Genomic DNA, 11485 nt, shown 5'->3' on the forward strand with positions numbered 1-11485 from the left:
ACTGGGAGCACATGCTGCATTTTCTTTTATTTATTCATTCATTTATTTTTTTATTCTTTTTTAGACACTAGCTCAGCATGGCCTAGAACTCACTATGTTGCTCAGGTTGGCATGTCCTTCTGCCTCAGCCTGCCGAGTACTAGGATTGCAGGTGTGAGCCACCACGCCTGATTCTCTGCAGTTTTTTTTAAACTGGGCTGTTTTAGTTTAAATCGGATACAGTCAGAGCCTCTAAATGCTCCCTTCCTCAAATGTCTGCTCTCGAGTTTTGTGTTTTATTAACTCCTAATTCTTCTGAAAATCTACAAATGTTCTTAGTACATTTTTGAGGGGATCTTGGGAGCTTAAGTCACTTGCCTTTATAACTTGCGTTATAAGCAATTTGTCTAATTTAAAGAAGTTGGTTCTGGTGTGATTGATAGGTAAATCTGCTTTAGTCTAGAGCCAATCCAAAAATGAGGAAGTCAGTAGTAAATTCTTACTGCTTCTTAAGTCTAAAATATGCAAAACGTCAGCAGTTCACGCCTGGGATTTCACATCTTCTTAAGTTTGTTGCCTGCCCCCTGGCTGCATTTGGTTTGGGTATGATGCTTCTCAAGTTGGTTAGACTACAGTCTGGAAACCTGTTTTCAAAATGCAGGATCCAGATCATGAATCCCTTAACCAAGAACATAGCTGCAGCACTTTGTGTATCTCTAAATGTCTGTAAATGGGCTGGGAGCAACCTTTCTTGCAAGTTTTGGACTTTCAGTTATAAAGATGTATATCCAGAAGTCTTGATAAAATCTAAAACGTGCTGAATGACAGGGTCCCAAACTGAATTTTCCCTCCTGCCAGTTCCCAGGAGATGATGTCTAACAAACCCTTTGTGTGTTTGTTGATGTCTGGCTTACTCCTGGGCTGCCACAGTGTGCAGATGACAGTGTGTCCTCATTCTTTAATCTCAGTGGGAAAATACTACATTTGTAGTGCACTGAAACCAGAACTGCACAGGTCCAGACCATTGGCAGGGCCTTCAGGAACATCAGCACAGTACTACAGCTTGCTGTTAACAGCACCATGGGCTGTGGGTACCCATTAGTGTGGTCCAGTGCTTGCCCAGCTCACTTATGATCCTGAGTTTGCTCTTTAGTTCCACAAAGCAAACAAAACCCCAGATTAAATACTTCTATTGTGATAGTAAAAGCATCTACATTTGTAAATATGAACTAGATGAGTGTACGGTGAGTAAGCGTGCTGTCTCCACTGTGCCACACCAACTTGTTTGGAGATAGCTCTGTTCTCTCAAAGGGCGGGCAGTAATTCCTAAGGTATATTTGGGGAGATGTTGCTTTGAATATTAAGAGTTATGCAGATATGTATGTTTGGTTGTAATATTTTTATTAGGAGAAGGGTGGTCTAACAGGAATCTCTTGCATGGAGTAGAGTGGCAGTCCATGTTCCCATGGTTAGATGTGCTGTTACAGGCAGGGGCACTTCACACTGTGTGAGCTGAGGAGAAAATGATACTCAGTAAGACCAGAAGGGCTCTACTCTTAAAACAACAGGTATTTTCATGTGGAATAAATGTAATCTGTAGTAAAACCATTGCTAGAGTTGACCAATCACACCATTTTCTGCTTTGAAAGGTGGTGGTCTTGGAACAGTCTCTGCAGTAACTTTACTTTCTTTTGAGCGGTCCATAGTTGGTCAGATGTGAGGAATACTGGGGATTTATTTTCTTTCCCTATCTATGTCCATGCTGGGTAGCTGTTAAGACATGGATGGGCTGTGCCTGAAGAAGCCTCAGTTTAGTGCTCTTAACACGTGGCTAAGAAAACTTTGAACAAGATGATTTTTTTCTGTTGATTGTTTTCAAACTGGCATCCAAAAGTTTCATTATAATTTGAACAGTTGCAAGGGAAGCATTTCATGGCATGCTGAATATCTGAACTTATAATTCTTAAACTAAAACTACTAAAACTTATTTATCTCTGCTAGCTTGAGGATAGGGTTACACAGAAATGCCCTGTCTTGAAAAACCAAAGCCAAACAAAAACAAAAAAAATATTGAAACTTAAAACTATTTTTAATCTGGAGGAAGTAGCCCACAAAATCGAGGTATCACAGACATTTCAAATTTCTTTTGTTTAGTACTGAATTTTACTCCTATCATGTATTGTTCTCACCTTTGTATTCTGTTCCTTTTAAATGTTATCTGAAATGTGATTATACCCTTATGCCTGGAAGTCTTTTCATGATAACTTCAATTTTTTTAAGATTTATTTTTATTTTTTATTTATTATTTAGTTTTTTTGAGACAGGGTTTCTCTGTGTAGCTTTGGTGCTTGTTCTAGAACTAGCTCTCCTACACCAAACTGGCCTTGAACTCCTCATATATGTCTGCCTACCTCTGCCTCCTGAGTGCTGGGATTAAAGGCGTGCTTCACCACCACCTGGCTAAGATTTATTTATTTTTATTTTATGTGTATGAGCATTTTGCCTGCATGAATGTCTGTGAATTACATGTGTACAGTGCCCAGGAAGTCAGAAGAGGGTGTCCGATCCTCTGGAAGTGGAGTTACAGGTGGTTATAAGCTGCGCCGTGGGTGCTGAGAACCAAATCTGAGCCCTGGAAAAACAAGTTCTTTTAACTGCTGAGCCATCTCTCCAACCCAGTAACCCCAGCTCTTTACAATATAGTTTCTGGGTTTCTGAGTCTTACTAGTCTTGAACTCATGACCATCTTCCTCATTCAGCCTCCTAAATTCTGGAGTGCAAGCATGAGCCACTCCTGACTACAGTAGATTTTCATAAATGGGAAAGAAAAGGTTTTGTTGTTTTTAATTTTGTTTTTGAGTTAGGGTCTCATGTAGCTGATATTGGCCTTAAACTTAATCTCCTTGCCACCACCTCCTAAGCCTGATTGTAGACATGTGCTACTATGCCTGACTTGAATTTAATCTTTAAAATTTCTTATGACTATAGATTAAGCTTAGGTAGGAAATTAAAAATTGGTGTATATGGTGCCAGGCCCAGCTAAGTAAGTTTGATCTCCAAGACTCAAGTGATGGAAAGAGAAAACAGACTTTCCCAAATGTCCTCTGACCTCTACGTACGTGGCATGGCAGATGTGCACGCACATAGACACACACATACATACATATATATATACACATATACATACATACATACATACATACGTAATGTAATTAAAAACTCATTGGGGCCACTTTATTAAAAGTTATACATTTTTTTATTGATTGTTTTGGATTTTTCACTACAGGTTTCTCTATATAGCCCTAGCTATTCTGGAACTCTCTTAGGCCTCAAACTCAGATCAGCCTGCCTCTGCCTGTGCTGGGATTAAAGGCATGCATTACTACCACCTGGAAGTCAATTATACAAATTTTGAAGTACAGTTAATAAATATAGAATTTCAGCTGGGTGGTAGCGGTAGCGCATACCCTTAATCCAGCACTCAGGAAGCAGAGGCAGGTGGATTTCTGTGAGTTGAGGCCAGCCTGGTCTACAGAGCGAGTTCCAGGACAGACCCTAAAGGTACACAGAGAAACCCTGTCTCAAAAAAACCAAGAAAAAAAAATTCTTTGTAAATGCATCTTGAATAAAGAGAACAGATATAGGGGGCTGGAGAAATGGCTCAGTGGCTAAGAGCACTGGTTGCTCTTCCAGAGTCCTGAGTACAATTCCCAGAAACCACATGGTGGCTCACAACCATCTGTAATGAGATCTAGTGTTCTTTTCTAGGCTGCAGAATACTGTATACATAAACAAATAAGTAGAGAGAAAAAAATAGACATGGTTTTTTGGATTTTTTTTTCCTTATTTTTTTGAGACTAGGCTGACCTGGAACATCCCCCCAGGTGCTAAGATTATAAGTGTGTGCCACCATGCCCAGCTTAGATTTTTTTTTAAATAGGTATGAGAAATTTTGTTAGATAACATTTGTCGGTATCATTCAAGATTTGACATTCCTTTTGAATTCTCTACAGCTAGACAGTGATCTTTGTAGATGATTTAGTATCTGCCAGGGGACCATAGTAGTTAAAGCAAGAACTGAAAGCCACATCACTTGGAGAAAAACTCTTAGTCATTAGAATCACATATTTCAGGAGTGGCTATTCTCCTGTCATTTACTTGGCTCTGGAGAGTCTTAAACCCCAGTGCTGAGGTCAGATGTCATGCCTTTCTTTTTCTCAAATGGGAGTCGGCTGATTATAAAGGAGAACCTTTGAAACTGACATCCTCAACAGAATAGTTGTAGAAAGAAATACCCAGTGTTAGGTAGCTATTTGTGAAGCTCAGAAGGGAAGGTTTCTACTTGACTATTGTAGCCTGCTCAGTATGCTCTGGACCTTGGCTTATTTAGTTTTGCTAACTGTAATAGTGTGTTTCTGTATCTTGCTCTGTCCCTTGTCAAAATTTTTCCTAAGATTGAGAGATATTCAGTCCACCATATCCCTTTCAGAAAACACACACACTGTGACAGCATACATGCACAGTTGGTGTGCTTGCGTGCTAGCCTGTTCAATAAATCTTATTTATATCAAGGTAATAAGCAGGTACTGATGAGGCTGCTTCCTGGGCAGGCATATGAGCAATAAACAGGACCTAACCACACCTAAATCACTGTGTGATGTCAGATGTCGCTTGTGAATCCCTTGTCTGCTGTTTTTAAACCTTGAGATGTGTCTGTCGGAGCACCTGACAGAAGATGCAGGAAGAAGTGTGTGTGTGCGTGGGGGGGTGCTTTTAGAAAGCAAATATATTTAAAGTGTCTTGATAAATTTTGCTGCTATCATCACTCAGGTTATCTTTAAAAGCTAAAATGTCTTTTGCTGCACAGGGTAAATTTGATACATGTCTAATAGACACCAGGAATCTTGTGGTTTATAAGTTTGCATTGGGTCAGTTAGAGACCAGATTACACAAGTGCTTCTTCCACACATTTAAGAAGCATGTTGTTAACTCATTTCTGTTTCTATCCTTAGTGTTCTCCGTGGCCCGACACCCCCACAGCCTATGTGAATAACAGCCCTTCCCCAGCGCCCACTTTCACCTCCTCACAGCAGAGCACGTGCAGTATCCCAGACAGGTATCTGGTTTGTGTGGCCGTGTGCTTGCACCTAACCGTTGCTCCTACGAGTTCCCATCCATGCGGCCTCATTTATGTGTGTCTGTGTCAGGTGATGGGAAACAGCCTGTACGTAGGTCATATGAGTCTTCACCTTTGTGCATCTTTGTGCATCTAGTCACATGCACTCTGACAACACGGTAACTGCAGAAAGGGGAGTGGGTGGAGTTTTCTCCAGGGACTGAAACAGGAAGATTGTGAGTTTGAGGCCAGATTGGGGCTATATAACAGGACCCTATCTGAACAAGGGTAAGAAGAGTTCGTAAGGTAGAGGCAGGTAGCTGTCGTTGAGAGATTTAAGAAAGCACTAACAGGGTACACAGTTATGGACATAGGGTGAGCAATTGATGTGAAGCGCTGATATGGATATGTTAAGATTGCATTGACGACAAAGCACAAAGTTTACCTCATGACATAGGTTTTGTTGTTTGTTTTGCACTATAGTTTCTCAGTGTAGTTCTAGTTGGGTATTTAAGATTAAAGAAAGGACCTTTGGTTTTCTTAAGACTGCGGTGGCTTTCAAATCAGGACCTTTGGATTTTGTTGAATGTGCTTTCTATTAAGACTTTCACAGCTGATAGTCCAGGGAGCTCAGAGTGGGAGCTGCATAGGCCTGAGGCCGCTATCAGCCTTCAGCTTCTGCTGCCTTGCCGGAGGACAGTAGTTCAGAAGTTCCTGCTTTTAGGAAGTTTCTTATGGTGCAGAAAATTATAAAAGCTTTAGATGGCAGGGGAAAGTTCTCTTTATATAGTCTAGTCTTGTTGACAGGGTCTGGTAAGAAATACTACAAAATCTGTTTTTTCTCTTTGGAGATGGAATAACTAGCCAGGAGCCTGTTTTCATGTAGTGGTTTTTGTCTACAAGTAGAAAAATTTATGCACTCAGGAGGCAGAGACAGGCAGATCTCTGAGTTCAAGGCCAGCCTGGTCTACAGAGTGAGTTCCAGGATAGCCAGGGCTATACCAAGAAACCTTGTTTGTCAAACCAAACCAAAACAAAAAATTCAAGTAGAAAAAATATCATAGACTGGGGTACCAGAGAGCCAATGTGTAGCATGCAAGAAATCTCCTATGTTACCTGTCTGGGGGTATTAGCAAATGGCTGTGATCTTAGAGATGAGCTTTGAATTGTATATTTTAGATGTCTGTATGTTTCCTGAGAGCCCATTGTATTCCCAGCATGGTCCTTGGTGCTAAGATATTTATATGGCCAGACAAATTCCTGTTGGAAGGGGCTTAGGTTCTGGTGAACGGAGAATAATGTAAGGTCGAGAAGTGGTGGAAAGCTGGTCCTGAGAGAGGAACCCTGCTCAGGAATAGGAGGTGCCTGTTCTCTGAAATTATTTGCAGTTTTCTTTATGCCTTATACCTTAGACTCTTTATACCTTAGACTCACAAGGATGGTGGCACGTGTTTGTTTCATTTCCTCATTTCTCATGGTTGAATATTTAAAAGTTTCTGTAACTCCATCCAAATATATATATATTAAAGAGGGAGATTTGTATGTTTAGTTAGGGTCACTTTCTTATAGCCAGTTTTATTAGAGTGTTTTATAGTTATGTTTAGCTATTTAACTTTTTAATTTTACATATTTTCCTAATTAAATAAATGCATATCTTCCCCATTTTCCTGGCACCTGTATAGACTCAAGAGGACACTTTTCACTGAATGACTACCTCACACATGGTGGTGCTGTCATTGTCTTCGTCCCATCTCTGTACCCTACTGTGTTGTATTCTTATTGCAGACTTTCACAGCTCTTTGCACAGTGTTGTCCTATTTCAAATTACTTATGCAATAACCTTTCATTGCTTGACTCTAAAAAAAAAAAAAGAAAGTTAAAAACTGTTCCTTTTCCTTTCTCCAGCAATTCTTCATCCCCAAATCACCAGGGAGATGGAGTTGCACAGGCATCTGGGGAAGTAAGTATCTTTTCCTGAAAATGTCAAATACTGTTAAGGGCCTTCATCTTAAACGTCTAACCAAGCTGTGTGGGTGCTCAGTCATCAGCTGTGTTCTGACTTCAGATTATAAGGCCTTTTGAGGTTTTCTGTTAAACATTCTTCATGATATACCAGTGACTTGGGTTTTTGTTTTGTTTTTAATCTTGAATCGTTTTACATATGCTTACTTTTTCTTTCTTCATTAATAGCAAATTCAGCCTTCAGCTACAACCCAGGAAACACAGCAGTGGCTGCTTAAAAACAGGTTTTCTTCCTATACAAGACTGTTCTCTAATTTTTCAGGTATGTATGTATGTATGTGTGTGTGTATGCATGAGAATATTTTATTTATTTGTATGTCTTTGTGTTTTTATTAACTAAGAATTTATCTCCCAGTTTTCCTCATTTGTGACTCCCTGTTAAATTCCTTCCAAACAAGGAATGAACATTGCTCCAGTCCACTCATTGCAAGTGTATTTAGTTCTATGTGATATTTTCATCCTGTTTATTTTTATTACTTTAAAATTGTGTATGAGTATACCCGTGTCTGGGTATATGCATGTGAGTGTAGGTGCCCACAGAAGTCAGGAGTATCAGAACAGAACCCCTCAAGCTGGAGTTAGTGGTTGTGAGTTCCCCAACATGGGTGCTAGGACCCAAACTCTGGTTTTCTACAAGAGCAGCAAGTGCTCTTAACTGATAAGCCATCTCTTCAGCCCCAGTTCTAACTTACTTTGAGATAGTATTTTGCTTTATGATAAACTGTAAAAACAGTTTGGAGATGATCCAGCACACAGTCACTCATTGTCTCACAAAATTATCGTATTTTGCAACCAGAAGCCAATACTCTAATGGCTGTTAAAACACTGTGAAGGGTGTATAGGCCTATTTTCTGTGAGTGTACATCTCTACAACCACCATTGCAGAGAAGATACAGGTGTGGGGTGTCTGTCTGCCAGGTGCTTTCTCTGTCCTGCTGCCCCTTTGCAAGATCATTCTTCCCCCTATCCACATACATGTTCCCCTCACACACATTGAACTGTCCTGCCTATGATTTGGTCATTCTGAGAATGTTAAACAAATGAAGCTTTACAGAATATGACCTTTTGAATCTGGCCTTTTCTTACTTGGCCTTAACCTATGATCTCAGGTCCCACAAGGCTACCCTGTGTCCTGTGGTTTTAGCCTTTTCACATAGAGCAGTATCTCATTTATGTGGCTTTGTTTATGTGGGTGTCAGAAGCACCCTGCTCTTTTTCTGCACAGGATACTAAGGGAATGCTCTGGTGGGACTTCAGGTGTCAAGCAGCACTGCCCTGAGTACTATGGTTGTTTGGAGAGCATGCAGGAGGCAGGAACAGTCTTCAAAATGTTCATGGCCCTTGTGCCTCTCCCCACTGTACATTGCTAATATGTCCTGGGCAAACATTCTGAGAAATGCTGGGCCACAGAGATGCAGCAGTTAGCATTTTCATGTGCGTGTTGGGGGCTACTGAAACAGTTTTAGGAGGACAGACGTAGGTGTACACATACCCAGCTGAATGAAAGCCTAGTTTTACAAACAGTGGGGTTTCTATTATGTTGTTTGTTGTATTGTTTGTGCATTGGGTAGTTTCTCCTCACGTAGCTCTTGGACTCTAAAATACCAAATGGAAGTAATTTGCTAGCTGTGATCCACATATTTATGTGATTAAATAAAGCCTTTAATGTGTGGAAAACTAGAAATCACAGAATTCAAGATGAGGGGAGAGGGATCTCATGAACCCTTACAGGACAAGTGGGTAAAAAACACAGCCCATAGAAAATCCTCTGACAGCTGGAGCCCTGCATGTTGTGCAGATCCATGTGTGTTCTGTTGAGCTACAAGATCTTTTTCCTTGTGTGCAGTGATCACATGGCTTAGCGTTCTGCTTTTTGCTTAACCTAAGGCTTCCTTTGGTTCATGCAGAGCTGCTCTTTGGCATATCACCTGAGGCACAACACTTAGAGAATGGAGAGGACAGTGAGGTCTCTTACAGCCAGTCACATGTCAGAAAGAGCTGACACCATCTGCCCCTTTCTCTTCCTGGTTACAGTTGTCACAACAGGGAACTCTGCTTCAGAGCTGTGTATAATGACCCCAGTAGATGAGAACTGTCTCTGGTAGTTCATTCCAAGAGTGACTCCACAGCGGCTCACATCATGGAGTTAGGCTTCTCTGGTCTTGATTCTTTTTACAGACTAGGATTCTGTCAAGCTCACCCTTTTGAGCCTGTGAAACCCCATTATCTTGTTACAGATGGGAGTAGATATTTTATATGAAGTCATAGCTTCATTCTGGAAGTATGACTGATACTAAAAGAGTTAAAAACAAGATTTTGTGGACATATCCAAACAGAATAAAAATTATGGAGTACACAAAGCACTTCCTGTGACCACTCCATCTTAGCTGTTGCCCAGTGTTTGTTCAGTCCTGTATCCACTTCTCCCTTACATACACGGGCCTTTTTGTTGCTTTTAAGGCCAAGTACTTATGGAAGAGATCTTAAATAACAGCATTATTCTCTCTTATGCTTGCTTTCTATTAGAACTGGCTGTGGGGATGGCACTGTAACAGAGTGTCTTAACTTGAGTGGTATAATGAAACCCAGTCTCTCTGCTTCCCATTCACTGGTGGCTTTGGCCAAGTTCCCCAGATGCTCCAGTTCCATTATGTTTTTAAAAAAGAGAAAGGTAGCGGGGTGGGGTTGTGTTTCACACATAAGGGTTGCGTCAGAAACAAGGAAAGAAAGACAGTATGGGAGTCTTGTATTGTGAACACACAAGCCTTTTGGCTCCTTGTTACCATAGCACGTTGTTTCTCTGAGAGACAGATGAGTGCTCCTGTAATTCCGGACACCCATTGCTGCCTAGAAGGACAGAACTGTGTGAAGACAGAGCCCCATGAAGCACCTGTTCTAGCTTTCCCAGGCTTATTTGAGGATTTCTGCTGTTTTCTAGGTGCCGACTTATTAAAGCTGACAAAGGAGGATTTAGTTCAGATTTGTGGTGCAGCCGATGGAATTCGGCTCTATAATTCCCTGAAGTCAAGGTAAAATACTATAGACTTTTCTGTGAGAAATGAGAATGGACCTTTCTCTGTGTGGGGGATTTGGTGGGCAGAATGTGTTTCCACGCTAGGTTGGCGTGTGCCTGTGTGCGCCACCGAGTATCGGCAGCATCGTGCTCACGAGAAGACTGTTTTGTGTGCACCTTCAGGGCAGGCACTGATGAGGGCAGAGGTAGACTAAGACTGGTAGCAATGCACATGGGCAGGACTGATTTCTTGAAGACGACTGGGTTTGTTGCCAAGAAAACAAAACTTCTAATTTAGGTGAGCTCTACAGAATCTATGGTTTTCAAGGTCATGATTATTGTTAAGCAGTTATTAAATGTGAACTTGTAACTGTCAATTAGAATGCTAGATCTGTGACTTTGCTGGCTTTGAGACCTGCTGCCTGCTATTACTGTCTCCAGACTTGTGCTGAGAGTTCAGTAAACTTGAGCCTTACTGATTCGAAATTGCTTAATCAATCTTGAAACTTAAATTCTCAATGGTTTAGAGTCTGGACCTGTGGTAGTTGGTGTGAGGTGTGTTGTTTTTATATTTTTATTAGAAAATTATTTTGCATAGTGAAATAACACTGTAAAGTTCTCATAAGGAAAAAATAGATCTTAGATTCCTGTAGTTGTTGACTGTACAGGTGTTGAGGCCACTTGCTCTCAGTCTCATTGATGGCATCTTCTGATTACAGGTCGGTTAGGCCCCGATTAACCATCTATGTCTGCCAGGAGCAGCCGAATAGCACTGTGCTGCAAGGGCAGCCACAAGCTGCAGGCAGTGGAGGCGAGAATGGCAGTGGGACGCCCTGCGGTGGGTATCGAGGGCACTTCAGGTCTCCTGTCTTTGCTGTGCTTGTCAGATACGAGCTGGTGGAGGGTTGTCGAATTCCTGCTACAGGGTTGACAGCAGCAGCTGTAGGGCCAAGTCCTGGGAAAAGAAGGAAACTAGAACCTTTCTTAGTTCTCAGTGATGCATGCTGTAGATCTTTTTATATGGCTTTATGCATGAAATACCCAGGAAGTAATACAATAACTTGAACATGTTGATACCTTTCTGAATGACTTGTAACATTGTCAGCTTGCTGGGGAAACAAGTGGATTTCTCTTGCTTCCCCCATTTCACTGACTAGACGGGAGGAGAGGGCCTCATCACACATGAGCAAAGGTGAGTCTATGTAGCAGTCTTCCCCCAGTGTAGACCCAGCTGAGGTGAGCGTCCATTGTGTTCCATGAAGGCAGGAAGGTGAGTGTTGTCTCTTTGGTCAGTGTTAGCACTGCTGCATAGCTTAACTTGTGACTAGATGGCTTCTTGTCCTGCAGATGTAGCT

At 41.4% G+C, this 11485-nt stretch overlaps 1 protein-coding gene across 7 annotated transcripts in view; it reads left to right on the plus strand.

The window, feature by feature from the left end:
* Ubp1 (upstream binding protein 1) overlaps nucleotides 1-11485 on the plus strand; it is a 44319-nt gene that overhangs the window by 26678 nt on the left and 6156 nt on the right. For all 7 annotated transcript variants that reach the window (XR_009057044.1, XM_057769012.1, XM_057769009.1 and 4 more), the window contains 5 exons: nucleotides 4992-5095; nucleotides 7001-7055; nucleotides 7286-7379; nucleotides 10056-10146; nucleotides 10850-10968. Coding sequence is in view for 6 of the 7 variants with exons in the window: in XM_057769012.1 (XP_057624995.1) it covers nucleotides 4992-5095; nucleotides 7001-7055; nucleotides 7286-7379; nucleotides 10056-10146; nucleotides 10850-10968 (463 nt within the window). In the remaining variant the exon portion in view is untranslated. The remainder of the gene's footprint in view (nucleotides 1-4991; nucleotides 5096-7000; nucleotides 7056-7285; nucleotides 7380-10055; nucleotides 10147-10849; nucleotides 10969-11485) is intronic.

The sequence above is a fragment of the Chionomys nivalis genome, chromosome 4 (assembly GCF_950005125.1).
Source record: "Chionomys nivalis chromosome 4, mChiNiv1.1, whole genome shotgun sequence".
NCBI classification, from domain to species: domain Eukaryota; kingdom Metazoa; phylum Chordata; class Mammalia; order Rodentia; family Cricetidae; genus Chionomys; species Chionomys nivalis.